Source organism: Phyllobates terribilis, unplaced genomic scaffold (assembly GCF_046119375.1).
Source record: "Phyllobates terribilis strain yellow unplaced genomic scaffold, ASM4611937v1 Scaffold_3__8_contigs__length_932513732, whole genome shotgun sequence".
Lineage (NCBI taxonomy): Eukaryota > Metazoa > Chordata > Amphibia > Anura > Dendrobatidae > Phyllobates > Phyllobates terribilis.
This window is the reverse complement of record NW_027362763.1, coordinates 468,635,130-468,658,674: the sequence shown is the minus strand read 5'-3', so window position 1 is coordinate 468,658,674 and position 23,545 is coordinate 468,635,130. Positions and strand designations below refer to the sequence as shown.

The 23,545-nt window shown below is 43.2% G+C and overlaps 1 protein-coding gene across 10 annotated transcripts in view; it reads right to left on the bottom strand.

Moving 5' to 3' along the window:
- The window catches only part of ARMC2 (armadillo repeat containing 2), a 191,335-nt gene that overhangs the window by 107,189 nt on the left and 60,601 nt on the right, over positions 1 to 23,545 (bottom strand). For all 10 annotated transcript variants that reach the window (XM_073675823.1, XM_073675817.1, XM_073675826.1 and 7 more), the window contains one exon: positions 3,366 to 3,438. In XM_073675823.1, coding sequence (XP_073531924.1) covers positions 3,366 to 3,438 — 73 coding nt within the window. The remainder of the gene's footprint in view (positions 1 to 3,365; positions 3,439 to 23,545) is intronic.

The following is a 23,545-nucleotide window of genomic DNA, read 5'->3' as shown; positions in this document are numbered from 1 at the left end:
CAAGTTGCACATTACTCACTTGCCATAGACTTCAGTGCAAGTTGCTTGTGACTATAACTTGCATGGAACTTAGCTTCGATTTGGCCATTTTTTAATAGCAAAAGCTATAAAATAGTTGTGACACAATAAGTTGCACAGCTCTTTTTAATCACACAAATTGTCTGTGATCACATGACATGTTGCAGGGCCGGCTCCAGGTTTTTCTGGGCCCCGGGCGAAAGAGTCTTAGTGGGCCGCTTTAACACATACCACGAATCATGATTCCCAGATACCGCAGAGAAATATTATATATATATATATATATATATATATATATATATATATATATATATATATATATATATATATATATATATATATATATTTTAGTACAATGCCAAAGATTTCACTTCTTACATTACATGACCGATATCAAAGATTTCACTTCTTACATTACATGACCGATATCTATTGTAAATTCCACAATAGCTCAGAAACCGGCGAATCGCTCCATACAGAATACTGGCCCCCATAAAATGCTCCATACAGGATACTGGCCCCCATATAACGCTCCATACAGAATACTGGCCCCCCATATAATGCTCCATACAGAATACTGGCCCCCATAAAACGCTCCGTACAGGATACTGGCCCCCATATAATGCTCCATGCAGGCTATTCCCCCCACATAATGCCCCATGCAGGATATCACTTCTCCCCCCCCATATAATCCTCCATGCAGGATGTCACCCCCCCATATAATGCCCCATGCAGGATGTCACCCCCATATAATGCTCCATGCAGGCTGTTCCCCCCACATAATGCCCCATGCAGGATGTCACTCCCCCCCATATAATGCCCCATGCAGGATATCACTTCTCCCCCCCCATATAATGCCCCATGCAGGATGTCACCCCCCCATGTAATGCCCCATGCAGGATGTCACCCCCCCCCATATAATGCCCCATGCAGGATGTCACCCCCCCATATAATGCCCCATGCAGGATGTCACCCCCCCCCCCCATATAATGCCCCATGCCTCCATACATTAAAAAAAAAAATCAAATACTCATAGCTGCTGAGGTCCGGACTCCAGCGTCGCCGGCGTCTTCCCGCTCTGCGCTGCCTGTGACGGCTCAGGGGAGGGCGCGGTGGAAAGATGTCACCGCGCCCTCTGACCTGAGACGTCACAGGGAGCGAACAGCAGGAGACAGCGGATCTGCGGAGGCATGGGGAGAGGTAAGTATCCGGCTGCCGGGGCCCTGAGCAAGCGGGGGAGAAGTGCGGACAATGGCACCGATTTCCTCTGCGAGTGGGCCCCCCACCTGCTCAGGGCCCCGGCACTTGCCCGGGTGTGCTGGGTGCTGACACCGGCCCTGACATGTTGCCATGTAGCCCGGCCTTATTCACATACACCGCTTATACATGGAACACATCACCCACACAGCAGACCTCTCCCAATAAATTAAAACCAGAGAACAGATTTCTGGACCCCTAAAATCACCCTAAAATCAACCACAAAATTAAGTCAGACCCCACACTAAACTGCAAAATTAATTAGTTCAGACCCCAATCTGCTAAATTAATTCTGACGTCAGATAAAACCGCTAAATTAATTCATATATCAAGACCACTAAATAATTCAGGCCCAAGACTAAACTGTAAAATTAATTAAGATCCCAAACCAGACTGAAAAATTAGTTCAGAACCCTGACTAGACCACTAAATCAATTCAGGTCCCAGACCAGACTGTTAAATGAATCAGACTCAAGACTAAACTGCTAAGTTAATTAGGCCCCAGCCCAGATCAGCAAACTTTACCAGAATCCAGACCATGCCCCCTAAATGAGAGTTTACACAACCCAACCTGTGGAATTAAACGACCACCAATAGGTAAATATTTATTGATCGGTAGTTGTTTAAAGGCATGTTCACACAGGCAGACCGAGCTTAACCATGCGCACTGAATGATCTGCAATAGATGACTCAATGCCCTTGTTCTTGAAAATGCAGGTCCTGTTTACACGGGACAAAGCGCGGCCGAGAACCATGATCATTTGTGCAGAACAAAAGCTCAATTCACTGGATGAACGAGCGCTTTGCTTATTCATTGGGTGATTGGCAGCCGGTTTAGATTGCACAATGACATGCTCGCTCACAATAACCTCACTACGTAAATGGACTCTTAGTTATCCAGACCAGAGAAAAACATATTAAGACCCCAGTTCAGATGCTTCCTTATACTGTGCCGGTTCCCTATTCTGGCCTGAGTGCCATTGTACACAGGATCCTGACAGACAGACATTATCAGAAGGGCTGTGGAGTCGGTAAGCCAAATCTCAGACTCCAACTCCTAAATTTCCATGACACCGACTACTCGACTCCGACTCCCTCATACATGGCTCATGTTTAAGTGATAAATTTACTGTAGCACAGATTCGTCTCAGCTAAAAGTCTAGACCCTCAGATCAGGAATAGGACAGACATTTATAGGACATTTCATAACTTTTCCAAATTCTTATGAAAAAATATTTCCCACAAACTGCATTGAATTACTGTACCCAATTTATTATATATTTCAGGAGTTGGAGTCGGTCCATTTTATACCGACTCCGACTCCACCAAAATGGGTTCAACTCCGACTCCACAGCCCTTGTTATCAGTACATTGTGTGCCATTATATAATGCTGTCTTGGGGTTCATTCAGACATCAGGTCTTTCTCGTATGAGTGCTGTGTTTTTCACAAATAGCACTCATACCTATGATAGTCTATGTGGAATTTCACACAACTGATTTTTTCGCTCAGAGTCGTCTGAACAAAGGCACGGAGACTTGTCCAATATTGATCCGAGTGTCAGAACAAACTCCCCAATGCAAGTCTATGGACCTGTGGAAAAAAATTGGATGTCATCTGTGTGATATCCATTTTTCACCGATTGGATAGAAGAAGCTCGAGAAACAGTCATCGTCCTTTTTATCTGAAAAAAAAACTGATGAAAAACTCTGACTAAACTCTAATTGTAAAAACTGACACAGACCAAACTCTGATGACACTCGGACCAATGTTCTCATACAAAAAAAGAAAATAAAAAAGTGGGTGATTTTAGCCACATTATCACAAATGTGTATTCCCCTGAAAACCAAAGGCTCTATCAGAAATGTAAATTCATGTATTTTCTGTACAGTACATCCACATTTACCTTTATATAGGTTGCACTGTTACATTTTGACACAAAAGGACTGCCAAAATAGAATGCTAAGATACACTGCATATAATGCCTAAATGAAATGCAAATGGTGAGATCGCTTCTAGATTCAGATATTGAAGCAATATTTTATGAACAAATTTGTGCTTCTAAAAATGGCGCTGTAATGAGATACTCACATGTGGCAAAGGGCTTAAACGCGTTCCAGACACCGGTCTTGAATCAGAAGAGTCAAAGCTACAGGAACTCAGGCTAAAAAAAGGAAAAATATGCGATGATGTGCAAGGGCCGTGAATGGAATTAACGCCAGTTAGCGCCATTTACAAAGACGTCATTAGTGAGAAGGAGGTTGATGGCAATGGTTTAACATCTTGGTTATACAATATTTACATTTTATAAGAAATAGTACTATATATTAGATGCAGTAGAGCACACCACATGTATTAATGGAGTAGCACTAAAGCAAAACAGTTCAACATTTCATTCTCTCCTCATGTAATAATTACATATTAATGTAGATGCTAAGAAAACAAAGCAAGCAATGCAAGGTTCATATGAATGTAATAATAAACTTGGTATATATCCACTAGGACGCACTAATTATAATATCAAGAGAATCCATGTATTACAACTGAAAGAAAAAAACACAGCTACATGACAAAATATACGGCTAATATGGTAGCGAATATGTCTGTTCTGCCCATAGCAACCTGCACTAAAAAAAATGCTGCAACGGGGCTGCTGTGAGTCACGTCTTCTGCTGTGTATGAGTCATGTAAATCCAGCTTGTACGGAGGACATGGATGCCATGCGGCCTCATACTATGGACCCGCAGACACGCTGTATACGGACATATCAGAAAATACAGTGAACTATCACAGAAATCTATTTCTTTTCTCTTATATTCTGACACACTGTATCATATCACATCTATTTGTATGAAACAGAGGCATACAGAAGTACAGTAAAGGCTTTTATAAGCAGTATTCCGGCTCCTCATTGCAGGGAGCCTATAGTGTGCAAAGGGCCTGATACTGACAATAGTTATTAGGTGGTACTAGACTGCGTATGCTTATGCTATGTGTATGCTTGCTATTATTACATATATGTTAGACTACTTCATCCGTGGTTATAGTATAAGGAAGGGAAAGTATTAATAATTATAGTACGGAACATAGCTCTGTTACTGTTTATTCAATTTTCAACCAGTAATGGGGAGTAACAGACTATAATTATGAGCAGCCCAAAGTACTTGTAATTTGTTATAGAATATTTCCCATTGATTTTTTTATAGATCTGGGCAAATAAATTATCTTGAACCTGGTCCGGAGGGGGAACAAGTTGGATTTGCGAAATTTAAATACTAGAGATGAGAGAATTGATTTGTAGGACCCTGGTCAGTATTTAGTGGCTGCCGGGTTGGGAGCTCTGGGAACCACCTACCTGCATCTTGCGGTTTGTGGGCCGACATGACGTCATTATTGTTGCAGCGCGCATGACATCGCGTCAGGCATACTAAAATAAGAGCAGCTGGGGATGACAGCAGGTAGGAGGCGCTTTTCTCATCTCTAGTTTTTCAGTATTGGTTAGCAAATGCAAATGCAAATGGTCTATTGACAGGATATGTCAATAGACAGCTGCTATTGGTTTCCTATGGGCCCCAATAGTTAACCTGTAATAGTGCTTCAGGGGCTGATAGCATGCATGGTTTACAGTGATCATGCAGAACATTAAAGGGGCATTTCCACTATTAGGACAACCTCTTCTTAAAGGGAATCTGTCAGAAGTTTTTGCTACCTCATCTGAGAGCGGCATAATGTTGGAAAAGAGACCCTGATTCCAACGATGTATCATTTAGATTACTGGGTGCAGCAGTTGTGAAACAATCAGAGTTTTCAGATATAGCATGTAGCAGAGCTGAGAAGTCTAACCCCTCCCCACCACAGCTTTCTATGTACATTGTCTAGTGAGCTGCTTAACAGAGGTGTGGCGTAGTCAGTCTAGCAGTCCCATGAGACCTAGTCCTGGCAGTGATAGTCTCCAACCTTCATTGTAAGTAAACAACAGCACACAGCCTAATAAGTAACACATCACTGAAAGCTGTGTTTCAGCACCTACTTCATGCTGTCTTCAGATTACATAGCAAAAAGCTGCTGACAGATTCCCTTTAAATACTATATTCCTCAGCACAAAATAAATACCTCCAGTACCAGCACCATTCCAGTAATATTGACGTGAGGTTCTTGATGCTCACATGACCTTGTTATGCCACGTGAACCCTGAAGTCTATCAGTGATCGCTAATAAGCTCATGTGTTCTCACTTCCTTCAGATATCCTAAGGAAGTGAAAGCGCAGTAGATTAATAGTGGCTACAGGGCTCACGTGACATGTCACGCAGGTCTTGGGAGACCTGGCGACGATATTGCTGGAATGGCGCCGGTATAAGAGGCTAATATAGGGTATTTTTATTTTACATATAAATAAATATAATAATTAAAAAGGGGTTGACACAGTGCTCACAGCGTGTGAATACATTCTTAAACCACGGATAGGTGAACTGATTTGATCATCTCATGACAATGGCAGCTGTCAAGGCGGAGACAGTATCATGCTCAACTAAAGCAAAACATTTAAATTTTTCCCACAAAAAATGTTCCTTTAGCACCAAATGTTTAATTTTCACAAGGGTAAGAGGAGAAAATGAACGGCGATACCCCATATTTGGTGGAAAACCTTTGGAGCGTTAAATTGGCTGGAATAGATTGTGGATGCCATGTCATCTTTGCAGAGCCCCTGATGTGCCTAAACAGTGGAAACCCCCCACAAGTGACCCCATTATGGAAACTACACCCCACCCCTCAAGGAATTTATCTAGAGGTATGGTGAACACCTTGAACCCGCAGGTGCTTCACAGAATTTATAACATTGAGACAAAGTGAGCATTTTTAACCCTCAGGCGATTCACAGAATTATATAAATTTGGGCTGGGTGTCCGTCTCTGGATGAGAAATTTTAAAGGGTCCCATTCAGACCACCTCACCCCTCCTCCTGGTCATTATATGCAATGAAAGACGGATATAGGCCATAATTCTAATTTGTCATATTTCCCCCCAAAGGAATCTCGCAGTTTAATAATACGACTGCCATGTTTCTAAGCATATTTTTACCATCCTAGACCCACCAAACAGGACTTGGATATATCCATAATTTCGGTTGATATTACATTTCTTTGGTTTCCGAAAACGAAAAATCCTGGTGCTTGAAACTACATAAGCAATTATGTTCCTAGATCACAGATATATCCGTGAATTATTTTGAAATCGGATTACACAGTTATGCAAAATTTGGGTTTATGAAAATTGTTTCAAACCCAATGACTGATTCTTGTTTTCTTATGCCCAGATTTAAAAAAACACTTCTATTTCTAATCATCAAGTGTGGATTTTTCACAAAACGTGCGTGAAATTACTTACAAGAGAGATGAACAAGAAAAATCTTTATTGTTTCAAAAAATGTATACAATGTTATATATAAAAATGTATTTAACATTAATTCTGCAACTTTATTGACAATTACTGCGCCTTTTCGTTTTCTCTTCAAAAGTTCTCTGGATACTTTTTCTCTTATTGAAGGCCTGAGGATTTTCTCTGTGAAGCATTCAGTATTAGTCTCCCATCATGTTCACGTTCCATCTACTTTGGTATCATCATTTCATCTCCTTGATATCCTTAATGAAATCTTTCTCATTGCTCTTCGTTAACAGCACCAAGGTTTTCAGGAAAGTAGTCCAAATGGGAATGTAAAATATGCAACTTCAAGTTCATCAGACAACCCAAGGCTTTGAAACGTTTCAGCATGTTCTCCACAATGGACTTAAATTTTGGATCTTTGTTGTTACCTAGAAATTTCTTCCAACTTCTTTAAAAGAATCTCAAGCTCTTTTCTCAACAGCTTTCATTTTTGTTTCGAACATGTCGTCCTCCAAGAGTTTCTGAATATCTGGACCCAAAAAATGCCTTCAGTTTTGCCTTGGACAGTACCTGAAACTTGGTACACAGGTACTTAAAAGTCTCTCCTTCTTTCGGTAGAGCTTTCACAAACTTAAGGTGGAATGGTGGCAGTGGTATCAACTAAACTTTCCGCAACTACAGTACAGACCAAAAGTTTGGACACATCTTCTCATTTAAAGATTTTTCTGTATTTTCATGACTATGAAAATTGTACATTCACACTGAAGGCATCAAAACTATGAATTAACACATGTGGAATTATATACTTAACAAAAAAGTGTGAAACAACTGAAAATATGTCTTATATTCCAGGTTCTTCAAAGTAGCCACCTTTTGCTTTGATGACTGCATTGCACACTCTTGGCATTCTCTTGATGAGCTTCAATAGATAGTCCCCGGAGATGGTCTTCCAACAATCTTGAAGGAGTTCCCAGAGATGCTTAGAACTTGTTGGCCCTTTTGCCTTCACTCTGCGGTCCAGCTCACCCCAAACCATCTCGATTGGGTTCAGGTCTGGTGACTGTGGAGGCCAGGTCATCTGGAGTAGCACCCCATCACTCTCCTTCTTGGTCAAATAGCCCTTACACAGCCTGGAGGTGTGTTTGGGGTCATTGTCCTGTTGAAAAATAAATGATGGTCCAACTAAACGCAAACCGGATGGAATAGCATGCCGCAGCAAGATGCTGTGGTAGCCATGCTGGTTCAGTATGCCTTCAATTTTGAATAAATCCACAATAGTGTCACCAGCAAAGCACCCCCACACCATCACACCTCCTCCTCCATGCTTCACGGTGGGAACCAGGCATGTAGAGTCCATCCGTTCACCTTTTCTGTGTCACACGAAGACAAGGTGGTTGGAACCAAAGATCTCAAATTTGGACTCATCAGACCAAAACACAGATTTCCACTGGGCTAAAGTCCATTCCTTGTGTTCTTTAGCCCAAACTTGTCTCTTCTGCTTGTTGCCTGTCCTTAGCAGTGGTTTCCTAGCAGCTATTTTACCATGAAGGCCTGCTGCACAAAGTCTCCTCTTAACAGTTGTTGTAGAGATGTGTCTGCTGCTAGAACTCTGTGTGGCATTGACCTGGTCTCTAATCTGAGCTGCTGTTAACCTGCGATTTCTGAGGCTGGTGATTCGGATGAACTTATCCTCAGAAGCAGAGGTGACTCTTGGTCATTCTTTCCTGGGGCGGTCCTCATGTGAGCCAGTTTCTTTGTAGCGCTTGATGGTTTTTGCAACTGCACTTGGGGACACTTTCAAAGTTTGCCCAATTTTTCGGACTGACTGACCTTCATTTCTTAAAGTAATGATGTCCACTCGTTTTTCTTTACTTAGCTGCTTTTTTCTTGCCATAATACAAATTCTAACAGTCTATTCAGTAGGACTATCAGCTGTGTATCCACCTGACTTCTGCACAACACAACTGATGGTCCCAACCCCATTTATAAGGCAAGAAATCCCACTTATTAAACCTGACAGGGCACACCTGTGAAGTGAAAACCATTTCCGGTGACTACCTCTTGAAGCTCATCAAGAGAATGCCAAGAGTGTGCAAAGCAGTCATCAAAGCAAAAGGTGGCTACTTCGAAGAACCTAGAATATAAGACATATTTTCAGTTGTTTCACACTTTTTTGTTAAGTATATAATTCCACATGTGTTAACTCATAGTTTTGATGCCTTCAATGTGAATGTACAATTTTCATAGTGAGGAAAATACAGAAAAATCTTTAAATGAGAAGGTGTGTCCAAACTTTTGGTCTGTACTGTATGTTCTTGAGTTCAGGTTGCAAAGATGTTTCCGATGGCCAACTTTTTTTGCTCCAGTGATAAGTCCTATCCCGGCTGTCCCATTCACACAAATAGCCTGGGTACTTCATGTACCCTCCTTGCTGCCTAAGGAGCAAAGAGAACTTTTAGATCACCACATATTGACCATCCTTGATCGTCATTGTTAAGTTTCTTGAGAATAAAGTCTAAATTCTCATAGTTTTCCTTCAAGTACACAGAAAGCCCTACAGACACTGAAGCTGCCACTGTGCAGTAGCACAGCTTTCAGACTTTTTTGGATGAATCAATAAAGAGTCCCCACTCACTCACATTGTACTCAAAGTTAAATTTTTCCATCAGCCCAGGAACATCACTGCAATACACTAGAGCACAGTCTTGAGAAAAGTATGAAAGGAATTCCTATTCTGTTTCTGTACTATGAAAAACATTTCTAAAAAATCTAATGACACAAAAATCATCCACCAAACATCACGCAAAGGGGTCAAAGTATGATGCAAGAAAAAGCCTATGGAGTCAGTGTTTGTGAAAAAACTGTACGTGATGACATTTTTTCGATATTTTTAATGAGTTCATGAGCTATCGAAAGTATATAAAAATCACCTCTTAGGCTGCGTGCCCACGTAGCGTTTTTCAAGCGTATATGCTGCGGAATTTCCGCAGCGTAAACGCTTGTTAAACGCTAGGTAATCCGCTCCCCATGGTCCCCAAGGGGATTCCGCAAGTTCTATGCCCATGCTGCGTTCAAAAATCCGCAGCATGTTCATTAATTTTGCGTTTCCGCAAGCGGAATTACTTTTTGCAATGCATTAAAAAACGCAAGGCAATTCCGCATGTGGAAATCACGCAATAAACGCGCGATAAACGCGTGCGGAATTCTGCATGCGTTTTTAATTGCAGAAATAAAGCAGAAATTTTCTGCTTCATTTCTGCAACGTGGGCACATAGCCTTACTTTTCAAACTATTTTACCCTTGCAGATCTGTGTTATTGTACAGATGGCATTTAAATATTGGCTTTTCATTGTGCCATGTTGATGTCCCTGGTGTGGGGTGGAGACGATCAGTCTTAGTGAGGGCATTTATCTTCACCTGTTTGATAGTTGTTTTTGTTTTATAAAGAAGCACACAGAGACCATTTGCTCTTCCTGTAGATGGTTGACTGGTAGTGAATTTGAGTATCTTGATAATGAGATTTACAGTGGTGCAATGATAACTAGTGTTGAGCGATACCTTCCGATATCAGGAAATATCGTATCGGATTGGATCGGGCCGATACCCAAAAAGTATCGGATATCGCCGATTCCGATACCGGAAACCAATGCAAGTCAATGGGACACAAATATCGGAATGAAAATAAACCCTTTCTTTCCTTGTAGGTTAATTCTACATGAAGTAAAACAACTAAGAATAATGTAGAATGACATGAAAAGCCGGCAATTCATCAGCGGCATACACCGGTACCCGACAATTTACAACAGAAAGAATAGAGCTTCACACATAGATTAGATAGATAGAAACATGTCAGTCACATATATATGAAGTACAGTGACAGTGTTGCTTACTGTACTTGTCATTTAGTGTAAAGGATTTATTTAAAAAAATATTAGTGTTTTCGTGCACCGTCTCTTTAAAAAAGCCGGCCGGCAATTCAGCAGCGGTACCCGACAATTTATAACAGACAGAATAGAACTTCACACATAGATTAGATAGATAGAAACATGTCAGTCACATATATAAGAAGTACAGTGACAGTGTTGCTTACAGAACTTGTCATTTAGTGTAAAGGATTTATTTAAAAAAATATTAGTGTTTTCGTGCACCGTCTCTTTAAAAAAGCCGGCCGGCAATTCAGCATCTGTACCCGACAGTTTATAACAGACAGAATAGAGCTTCACACATAGATTAGATAGATAGAAACATGTCAGTCACATATATATGAAGTACAGTGACGGTGTTGCTTACTGTACTTGTCATTTAGTGTAAAGGATTTATAAAAAAAAATATTAGTGTTTTCGTGCACCGTCTCTTTAAAAAAGCCGGCCGGCAATTCAGCAGCGGTACCCGACAATTTATAACAGAAAGAATAGAGCTTCACACATAGATTAGATAGATAGAAACATGTCAGTCACATATATATGAAGTACAGTGACAGTGTTGCTTACTGTACTTGTCATTTAGTGTAAAGGATTTATTTAAAAAAATAATAGTGTTTGCATGCACCGTCTCTTTAAGAAAGCCGGCCGGCAATTCAGCATCTGTACCCGACAATTTAGAATAGAAAGAATAGAGAATCACACATAGATTAGATAGATAGAAACATGTCAGTCACATATATATGAAGTACAGTGACAGTGTTGATTACTGTACTTGTCATTTAGTGTTAAAATAAAGGATTTATTTAAAAAAAAATTGGCGTGGGGTTCCCCTTAATTTTAGGCTCTAGCGGAGGTTAAGCAGACAGCTGGGGCAAATGTTTGAAGCCTGGGAAGGGGGTAAAACCCACGGAGCTTCCCAGGCTACTAATATCAGCCCCCAGCTGAATACCTAGCCTTTACTAGCTATTAAAATGGGGGAACCCCCCCAAAAAAATAACGTGGGGTCCCCCCTAATTTAATAGCTAGCACAGGCTAGGCAGACAGCTGGGGGCTGATATTAATAGCCCAGGAAGGGTGCCATGAATATTGGCCCCCTCCCAGGCTAGAAACACCAGCCGTCAGCCGCCCCAGAAATGGCGCATCCATAGGATGCGCCAATTCTGGCACTTAGCCTCGCTCTTCCACGCTGCCCTGGTGCGGTGGCAGGGGGTAATAGGGTTGGGGTTGATGTCAGCTTATAATGCCAGCTGACATCAAGCCCAGGTTAGTAATGGAGAGGCGTCTATAAGACACCCCCATTACTAACCCCATAGTCAAAGTTAAAAGAAAACACAAACACCCAGAGTAAAGTCCTTTAATTGAAATAAAGACACAATTCTTTATTGTTCTAAATTAAACCATACTTACCATCACGCCCATTCCAGCTGAAGCCAACGATCTCCTGCAATAAAAGAAAAATAATAAAGCAACCTCATCCTTACCTTTCCATGGTTCCCAGGACAGCTTCAGCTCTGCTACATCGAGATGACAGGCTGGACCACAGCAGAAAGCTGCCATCCAGCCTGTCATCCCGCAGACACTGAGAAGCGCAGGCATGCTTGCGCTCCTCAGTGTCTCTCTGTGACGTCATCCAGATGAGCCGAGTTCATGTCCAATGAACTCAGCTCACCTCATGCACGTCACTGACAGCGTGGGAAAATTCTCACGCTGAAGTGCTGAGTGCAGGAGAATTTTCCCACGCTGTCAGTGACGTACATGAGGTGAGCTGAGTTCATTGGACATGACCTCGGCTCATCTGGATGCCGTCACAGCCAGACACTGAGGAGTGGAAGTATGCCTGCGCTTCTCAGTGTCTGCGGGATGACAGGATGGATGGCAGCGTTCTGCTGCGGTCCAGCCTGTCATCTCGATGTAGCAGAGCTGATGTGTCGTGGGAGCCATGGAAAGGTAAGGATGATGTTGCTTTATTATTTTACTTTTATTGCAGGAGATCGTTGGCTTCAGCTGGAATGGGCGTGATGGTAAGTATGGTTTAATTTAGAACAATAAAGAATTGTGTGTTTATTTCAATTAAAGGACTTTTTTCTGGGTGTTGTGTTTTTTTAAATACTTTACTAGAAATTCATGGTGGTCATGTCTAATATTGGCGTGACCCCATGAATTTTGGGCTTAGGGCCAGCTGATAATGCCAAGCTGGCCTTAACCCCTTTATTACCCAGTGAGCCACCGCACCAGGGCCCTGGATGAGTTGGGTACAGCGCCAGAAGATGGCGCTTCTATGAACGCGCCATTTTCTGGGGCGGCTGCGGACTGCAATTTGCAGCGGGGGTGGCCCAGAAAGCTTGGGTCTCCCTGCGCTGCGGATTCCAGCCCCCAGCTGCCTAGTTGTATCTGGCTGGGCACAAAAATAGGGCGAAGCCCCACGCATTTTTTTTTTTAATTATTTCATGAAATTCATGGAATAATTAAGAAAAAAAGGGCTTCCCTATATTGTTGTGTCCAACCAGGTACAAATAGGCAGCTGGTGGTTGGGGGCAGCCCATTCCTGCCTGCTGTACCTGGCTGGACACAAATATAGTGCGAAGCCCCACGTCAATTTTTTTTTAATTATTTCATGAAATAATTTTTTTAAAAAAGGGCTTCCCTATATTGTGGTGTCTGGCCAGGTACAAATAGGCAGCTGGTGGTTGGGGGCAGCCCATTCCTGCCTGCTGTACCTGGCTGGACACAAATATAGGGCGAAGCCCCACGTCAATTTTTTTTTAATTATTTCATGAAATAATTTTTTTAAAAAAGGGCTTCCCTATATTGTGGTGTCTGGCCAGGTACAAATAGGCAGCTGGTGGTTGGGGGCAGCCTGTTCCTGCCTGCTGTACCTGGCTGGACACAAATATAGGGCGAAGCCCCACGTCAATTTTTTTTTAATTATTTCATGAAATAATTTTTTTAAAAAAGGGCTTCCCTATATTGTTGTGTCCGGCCAGGTACAAATAGGCAGCTGGTGGTTGGGGGCAGCCTGTTCCTGCCTGCTGTACCTGGCTGGACACAAATATAGGGCGAAGCCCCACGTCAATTTTTTTAAAAATAAATCCTTTATTTTAACACTAAATGACATTTGAGGAGTTAATAAAGATGCAGTCCCTAAATTATTATTTATTTTTTAATTAATTTTTCCCAAAACTTTTGACGTGGGCTTCGCCATATTTTTGTATGCCAGCCAGGTACAGCATCCAGCTTCTATGAACGCGCCATTTTCCGGGGTGGCTGCGGACTGCAATTTTCAGCGGGGGGGGGCAGAAAGCTTGGGCCTCCCTGCGCTGCAGATTCCATCCCCCAGCTGCCTAGTTGTACCTGGCTGGACACAAAAATAGGGAGAAGCTTCACGTATTTTTTTTTTTTTTAATTATTTCATGAAATTCATGAAATAATTAAGAAAAAAAGGGCTTCCCTATATTGTTGTGTCCAACCAGGTACAAATAGGCAGCTGGTGGTTGGGGGCAGCCCGTTCCTGCCTGCTGTACCTGACTGGACACAAATATAGTGCGAAGCCCCACGTCAATTTTTTTTAAATCATTTCAGGAAATTCATGAAATAATTAAAAAAAATTGACGTGGGGCTTCGCCCTATATTTGTGTCCAGTCAGGTACAGCAGGCAGGAACGGGCTGCCCCCAACCACCAGCTGCCTATTTGTACCTAGCCGGACACAACAATATAGGGAAGCCCTTTTTTTCTTAATTATTCCATGAATTTCATGAATTTAAAAAAAAAAAACGTGGAGCTTCGCCCTGTTTTTGTGTCCAGCCAGGTACAACTAGGCAGCTGGGGGCTGGAATCTGCAGCGCAGGGAGGCCCAAGCTTTCTGGGCCCCACCCGCTGCAAATTGCAGTCCGCAGCCGCCCCGGAAAATGGCGCGTTCATAGAAGCGCCATCTTCTGGCGCTGTACCCAACTCATCCAGGGCCCTGGTGCGGTGGCTCACTGGGTAATAAAGGGGTTAAGGCCAGCTTGGCATTATCAGCTGGCCCTAAGCCCGAAATTCATGGGGTCACGCCAATATTAGACATGACCACCATGAATTTCTAGTAAAGTATTTAAAAAAAACACAAACACCCAGAAAAAAGTCCTTTAATTGAAATAAACACACAATTCTTTATTGTTCTAAATTAAACCATACTTACCATCACGCCCATTCCAGCTGAAGCCAACGATCTCCTGCAATAAAAGAAAAATAATAAAGCAACCTCATCCTTACCTTTCCATGGCTCCCACGACGGCTCCAGCTCTGCTACATCGAGATGACAGGCTGGACCGCAGCAGAACGCTGCCATCCAGCCTGTCATCCCGCAGACACTGAGAAGCGCAGGCATACTTCCACTCCTCAGTGTCTGGCTGTGACGGCATCCAGATGAGCCGACAATGAACTCGGCTCACCTCATGTACGTCACTGACAGCGTGGGAGAATTCTCCTGCACTCAGCGCTTCAGCGTGAGAATTTTCCCACGCTGTCAGTGACGTGCATGAGGTGAGGTCATGTCCAATGAACTCGGCGCACCTCATGCACGTCACTGACAGCGTGGGAGAATTCTCACGCTGAAGCGCTGAGTGCAGGAGAATTTTCCCACGCTGTCAGTGACGTGCATGAGGTGAGCTGAGTTCATTGGACATGACCTCGGCTCATCTTTATGCCGTCACAGCGAGACACTGAGGAGCGCAAGCATGCCTGCGCTTCTCAGTGTCTGCGGGATGACAGGCTGGATGGCAGCGTTCTGCTGCGGTCCAGCCTGTCATCTCGATGTAGCAGAGCTGAAGCTGTCCTGGGAACCATGGAAAGGTAAGGATGAGGTTGCTTTATTATTTTACTTTTATTGCAGGAGATCGTTGGCTTCAGCTGGAATGGGCGTGACTGTAAGTATGGTTTAATTTAGAACAATAAAGAATTGTGTCTTTATTTCAATTAAAGGACTTTTTTCTGGGTGTTTGTGTTTTTTTTAAATACTTTACTAGAAATTCATGGTGGTCATGTCTAATATTGGCGTGACCCCATGAATTTCGGGCTTAGGGCCAGCTGATAATGCCAAGCTGGCCTTAACCCCTTTATTACCCAGTGAGCCACCGCACCAGGGCCCTGGATGAGTTGGGTACAGCGCCAGAAGATGGCGCTTCTATGAACGCGCCATTTTCCGGGGCGGCTGCGGACTGCAATTTGCAGCGGGTGGGGCCCAGAAAGCTTGGGCCTCCCTGCGCTGCGGATTCCAGCCCCCAGCTGCCTTGTTGTACCTGGCTGGACACAAAAATAGGGCGAAGCCCCACGTATTTTTTTTTTTAATTATTTCATGAAATTCATGGAATAATTAAGAAAAAAAGGGCTTCCCTATATTGTTGTGTCCGGCTAGGTACAAATAGGCAGCTGGTGGTTGGGGGCAGCCCGTTCCTGCCTGCTGTACCTGACTGGACACAAATATAGGGCGAAGCCCCACATAATTTTTTTTTAATTATTTCATGAATTTCCTGAAATAATTAAAAAAAAATTGACGTGGGGCTTTGCACTATATTTGGGTCCAGCCAGGTACAGCAGGCAGGAACGGGCTGTCCCCAACCACCAGCTGCCTATTTGTACCTGGTTGGACACAACAATATAGGGAAGCCCTTTTTTTCTTAATTATTCCATGAATTTCATGAAATAATTAAAAAAAAAAAAACGTGGAGCTTCTCCCTATTTTTGTGTCCAGCCAGGTACAACTAGGCAGCTGGGGGATGGAATCTGCAGCGCAGGGAGGCCCAAGCTTTCTGCCCCCCCCCCCCCCCCCCGCTGAAAATTGCAGTCCGCAGCCGCCCCGGAAAATGGCGCGTTCATAGAAGCTGGATGCTGTACCTGGCTGGCATACAAAAATATGGCGAAGCCCACGTCAAAAGTTTTGGGAAAAATTAATTAAAAAATAAATAATAATTTAGGGACTGCATCTTTATTAACTCCTCAAATGTCATTTAGTGTTAAAATAAAGGATTTATTTTAAAAAAAAATGGCGTGGGATCCCCCATAATTTTAGTCTCTAGCGGAGGTTAAGCAGACGGCTGGGGCAGATGTTTGAAGCCTGGGAAGGGGGTAAAACCCACGGAGCTTCCCAGGCTACTAATATCAGCCCCCAGCTGAATACCTAGCCTTTACTAGCTATTAAAATGGGGGACCCCCCCCAAAAAAAATGACGTGGGGTCCCCCCTATTTTAATAGCTAGCAAAGGCTAGGCAGACAGCTGGGGGCTGATATTAATAGCCCAGGAAGGGTGCCATGAATATTGGCCCCCTCCCAGGCTAGAAACACCAGTCGTCAGCCGCCCCAGAAATGGCGCATCCATAGGATGCGCCAACTCTGGCACTTAGCCTCGCTCTTCCACGCTGCCCTGGTGCGGTGGCAGGGGGTAATAGTGGTGGGGTTCATGTCAGCACCAGCTGCCATGAAGCCCAGGTTAGTAATGATGGGCGTCTATAAGACACCCCCATTACTAACCTACAAAGTGTTAAAAAGAAAAAACACACTACACCCAGAAAAAAATAATTTATTTGAAATAAAACACACAATTTTATTTAATTCTTAGTTTACTAAAAATAATAGTTACCTGTCCACGTTCCTGCGCTGATCTCCCATGCACAGCTGTCACATCTGGAGATGGTGACAGCTGTGCATGGCTGCTGTAAGCTCACGCTGCCGGGAACACGTCCGTTCCCGGCAGCGGGAGCCACTGACTGAGGTCACCGGAGTGCATTCAGGCAGCGCAGCTCCGGAGACCTCCTTTACGGCACTGCTGTACCGTGGGAATTTCTCACGATACAGCAGGGCCGTAAAGGAGCTAACCGGAGCAGCGCTGCCTGAACTCCGGTGAACCCTTACGGCCCCGTCATTCTAGCGGCGGCAGCGGTTCAGAGCGGTCACATTCTATGTGGCTGCTCTGAACTGGAGATCTTCGTGGGACACTCGTGGACTACTACGGAGGGGTAAGGATAAGGTTGTGGTTTATTATTTTATATTTTATTACAGGAGATCGATGGCTTCGGGGAATTAGGTGTCTAGGTGAGTATAGGTGTAGTTTTTTATTTTTTACTTTATTTTAGGTGGCGATCGGCGGGGACAGGTAATGTATGAACTAATTTATTGTAGGTAACCACTGGCCACCAATGACGTGTATTTAACATTTATTGGGGACACAGTAGGGCAATTTAAATAGCAGGATCAGTCTGATGGGAACTACTGCTCCCATCGAGCTGATCCTGCTGGCAGGAGTGGACGGGGGACAGACATAGGCCGATGGGAGTAGTAGTGTCACATCGGCCTATGTCTGCCTGCACGCACACACCCGCACAGACACCGCACACACCCGCACAGACACCGCGCACACCCGCACACACACCCCGCACACACACCCCGCACACACACTAATCATGACGGGTCTGGGAGGTGAGGCTGACCTGTGCGGCCGTGGGAAAGTTCATGTGAGTTCATGCAGTCAAGCATGAACTCACATGAACCCTCTGAGGGCAACGCGGCGACTTCAAATGAACAGCTGATCGGCATCACCTGATACCTCAGCTGTTCATTTGAAATAACCGGCGGGAAAGCGCAGCACAGAACGGGAAAGCCGGCGGTGAAGTCTTTTCACTGCCGGCTTCCCCGCCCGGGTCCTTCACTCCCCGCTCCTTGGTGCTGCGCTCCCCGCCCGGTCCTAACTTACGATCGGGATGGGAGGTGGCGAGGGGAGCGGAGGATCGGGGTCGGAGGCTGCGGGGAAGCAGTATGGGGCTGTGTGATTGTTTAAAAGCCGGCGGCTTTATACCGCCCGCCGGCTTTTAAACAATCAGGAGAATTCTCCCCCGCTGGGATGGCATTCTGATGACAGGCTGGATCGCGCTGCCATCCAACTTGTCATCCTTCACAGACACTGCAGAGCGCAGGCATTATGGGAACTTCCGATTCCGGTATCCGATATTGTAAAAGTATCGGAATTAAGTATCGGAATTCCGATACCGTGAATATCGGCCGATACCCGATATTACAGTATCGGAATGCTCAACACTAATGATAACAGATTGTTATGCACCTAATCCATAGCAGTGCTTCCTCAACTTCTTAAACGGGTAAAATTACAAGGTGCATGGAAAAACAAGCAACTTTGCAATGTAACATTTATTAATAATCCTTTTCGTTGTCTGAGGGATTTTTAATTTTCCAGTTTACTGATCATTGCCTAAATTATTAGCCACCTTTGCAGTCTACCAAAGGTGACCAGTTTCTGACTCAACGAGCGCATGCTTGTAAATTGTTTGCAATACAGCTTGGAAGCGCAGCTCCGAAGTATAGAGGAGAGGAGGGCGTATTCTTTTTTCCCCTCCATGATGCCGCCTGCTTATGATTGATCAACCTCATGCAGGTGAGGAAGTACAGGCCGCAGAGACAAATATCTGGTAACGCTCAGTTGAACTATAACAAATTATAGCCCAAACTTTACAAGTTGATATCTCTGCAATGTAGAAGAGAAATTGAAAAATAAAGGCTTACTTTAAAGTTTTACTTTGCTCTGTAGCAATTATTCCATTGTGGGGCCAGTTTAACATGCTCAAACTGGTGAAATGTCCTCTTTAAGCAGTAAACTTGAAGGGAATCTGTCAGGAGCTTTTTGCTATGTAATCTTAAGACAGTATGCTGTAGGCTTAACACACAGATTTCAGTGATGCCTCTCTTATCAAGCTCAGTGCTTTTGCTTACTTGCAATGGTTGTTTGAGGACAAGGAGCTTATCGTTGCTGAGACAAAAAAAGCACCTGCTAGAAGGGGCGGAGTCAGACTGTGATAAGCCGCTCACTGTCTATAGCCATTGTATATACAGAGCGTGGTGTGGGCGGGGTTAGCTTTCTCAGCTCTGCTGCATTGCTAAATCTAAACTCTGATTGTGTCAGAATAGCTGTACCCAGTAAACTAATTGATACATTGATGGATTCAGGGTCTCTGTCTACATTATGCTGCTCTCAGATGAGGTAGCAAAAACCTGCTGACAGATTTCCTTTAAATGACATATTGCGTTCTAGATATTTTGGGGGATTGTTAGTACTGGTGTATTATTCATTTCAACACTAAAGTGATTTTTGAAATAAACAAGATTAACTATCTCACATTGAAAACAAGAGCATGTGGGAGTTGTAGTAATATCAGAAATTACTAAACTGAAACCATATGCTTTAGTAAAATAACAACAGATCGCCAAGATGCTTTTATTCTGCAGTTGGCACCATCACTGGTTGCTTGCTCTTTCTGTATGACACTGAAAGCTGTGCATTCTTTATCATTTGTAGGAGCTTGTGAATAACAGACAATAAAAAGAACATTAAGAGTGCATCTGTAGGTCAAAGTAAAATGTCATACGTACCTTTCCCAGTCATATTTTATAAAAAACTGAGAACATTTCTATAACTATGTTCCGAGAAAAAGACAAAGGATGAGCAAGGAGAGAGTGGAGAGTCCAAGAACGGACCACAGAAGCGAAATGTAATGCATTAAAATAAGAAATAATGTAGGATTCTTGTCTTCATATTGGAAAAACTATTTTACGTTCACAAAAGCCATTCAAAGGCCTAGGGCGGGTGCAGAGCATTGTTATATGCACACAGCTTTTTCATTATGATTTGTGTGTTGCGTTCCATAATCATCATCCATTAGCCCATGGGCTTTGGTTCTTTGAAAAGGGCTTTTATTTCAAATAAATAACAGAGAAGGGTAAATATTGGGTGGTGCGCTAGTCTAACAATGGTCTGACCACACATTTGTCATCACGGTATTAGGCTTCCTCAAAAACCCAAGGCTAATTGGGAAGTGGCGCATGATGGAAAAACAGAAGTGAAACATTTCCTTAGATGACAGAGTGTGAAGGGAAAAAAGAAAGTGAAAACACAAGATATGAAAATAATAAAAAAGTTCAATAAAATTATGTCTGGATGACGTTGAAGATGACAAATGATGGGAATGATTCAGGGTTCAGGACTTTACTTTATTAATAAATCTGCACCCTTTATAATTTCTGAGTTCCCCACTGGTCACAGCCACATGTAGCATTGCTCAGTCTGTACACGTCTTCTGCCCCCGCGTTATACACAGTATATGATCTTATTATGTGGCTGCTAATCGTAATACATCTGACAGAACTGATGTAGCAGATGCGTGACAAGCGGCTAGCCTAAATACGATTTGTTTGTGATTGTGCCACATCATTTCAGCGATAGATCTCAGAAAGTCGCCACTACGGCATTTTTTATGACAATACCATTCTGGCAGTAGTTATCAGTCACAAGATATCTTTGCTTTTAACATATTAAAAGAACTTATTATGTTTCACATAGGTTATGTGTAGGCATGTATAGCAGTCTACCTTCGGAATGGCAATCAATTCAAGGGCTTGTTCTCACGTTGCATTTTTGTCGAAGAGAAAATACAATGTTTTACAGTACCAGCAAAGTGAATGAGATTTCAAGCACTTGCTGCTTATTTTTTTCCTTACAGATAAGAACCTTTAAAGTGTTTTTTCAAATCTGCAGCAATTCGTTCACTTTTTCACCCATTCGAATGAATAGGAAGAAACGCAACTAAAAACACATAAAAAATGCATGTATTTTATGCAGTGTTTTTCCAGCCAACCCTTTGGTTTTTACAGCAGAAAAATCTGCAACAAATACGCTAAGACGCATTTGCACATGGTCAAGTTGAGATGTTGCACCCATTTGCCGCCCGTTCAAAGACACACAAATGTGAATTAGGCCTTATTTACAAGTGCACCTTTTCACAAGAATAAGAGGCAACAAAAGTCAGGGATTGCCCCCCTTTGGGGACTTTTTTTTTTCTTAAATTCATAAAACGGAATAAAAATTAATTTTGCAATTTGTTTCATTCAAAATTTTGCATCATTTTCCTTCTATAACATCTGTGTCACACCGTCTATTGCTGGCTGCAGAATGAGTTAACTGAGAAACCATCAGTCAGCCCGCTATGACAATCTGGACTAAAGTCTGTAACTCTTTCTGTGAGCTTCTTCCAGCTCATTTGTGACCACAGACTACATCAAAGTTGAATGTGTGGGGAAACAAAGAGCATGTAAATTCCAAACAGTGCAATATTTTTAGAGAGAGTCAATTGTAAAAATGATTTTTCAGCCCAAATACATGCATTTAAGTAAAAAATGTGGCCAACTCTTTGTTAAATGTCTTTTTTAAGACATTTCTAATGAAAGTTTTGTAAGGGTCACATCAGTGGGGTCAGTCATCCACCTCAGCGTCTGTTGTTTTGACAAGAGAAATTGTGATTTAGTAAGTAGTTTTACTCACTGTAATTCTGTACTACTCTTTTCTTAGAATTGTGATAGGATTACATTGAGTAGTGTCACAGTTAAAGACAGCTGTGATGTCCTTTTGTCCTTTTTTAAATTAATGGTTGGAAGCTGGTTCCTGCACTTTGACGTTCATTTTCATTAGGTTAATCTGGTAGGTTGTGTAAGTGCACCCGCAAGATCAGCAAGAGCAAAGCTAGCTTAGATCCCCACAGTTTAACCCCTAAATGCCACTGTGAATAGCGACAGCGGTATCCAAGACAGAGTGGGTACTCCATATCGGGAAGTGATTCTTGGATGCCAATGGGTGGCTATCGCAGGTGGGAGTCTACCTACTAGAGGCCTAAGAGAATGCCAGTCAGTTTTCCTTTGACAGCCACAGTGTGTGATATGAGAGATCAGTCTTGTAAATGCCCAAATCCCAAAGTGGGAGTAAAAAATAAAAGGTTTAACCCCTTTACGACATTTGAAGTATATATACACATCATGGTTGGGAAGGACTTCCCGGCCAACGCAGTATATATAAGTCATGGTGATCGCTCACGCACAGCGGGCTGTGCGAGGGCGATCGCCGCTGGGTGTTCAGCGAACATGACAGCTGACACCCGGCTCTCACTGCAAGGAGCGGTTCCTGCGCGACATCATCACGGGGGCCCAATCGTTGCCATGGTGACCGGAGGTCGTCATGTCTACATCCGTGTCACCCGGCTAGCAAACTTGTTAGACCATGCTCAGAGCATTTTTTTTTTTTAAAAATGATAGAATTGTGGCATCACTGTAATCATACTGACCCGAAGAATACAGCTGCCTTATCAATATTACCACACGTGGAACAGCATTAAAAAAAAAAATCCTGAATTACTGGCTTTTGTTCATTCCGCCTCCTAAAAATCTGAATAGAAAGCGATCAAGAAACGTTATGTGAACGAATATGATACCAATAAAAATGTCAACCCATCTGCAAAGGATGAAGGGATGTAATGGCAGCTTACAATCATCCTGTAAGCATGTGTAGTTATAACAAGACACCTGGCCAGCTTCACACAAAGGATTCAACCCCTCACCAGCTAGCTAGTTGCAAGCTCCTACAGGAAGACCCTCTGTGGATCCAAACCATGCGGTCTGCTTTGTTCAGACAGATAAGAATTCCATATCGAGTTATGGAAATACTATACGTCCTAGCTGCACATCGTGTATATTTTGTCCCCAGGACATGGCGAATGTCCACCTGGGTCTCGACCCATTCTAGCACATAGGGATAAGGAGATGGGGGATAAGGAGATGCGTAGAATAGCTAGCAGGAAACAGATAGTACAGCTGGGTTTAATCTCCATGCATAGCAGGGGCCCGGCTGGATCCGATTACACCAAAACCACCTCCCTAGGACTGTCTGTTAAGGAGTTTTGACCCACCTGAAATTTTGGAATTATTATCTGCCAGGGGCATAGGGAGGGGACTCAGGTACAGCTCAGAGGGCAGGAGGGGAGTGACACCAAAGGGGTTAAATGCTAGTGCTTTTTCTCTGGGAGGTCGCGACGACATATCGTGTGGGGAGAAGTCCAGGAACAGAGAGGTTCGCAAGCCTCCCGTGAGGCAGCCCCTCCCC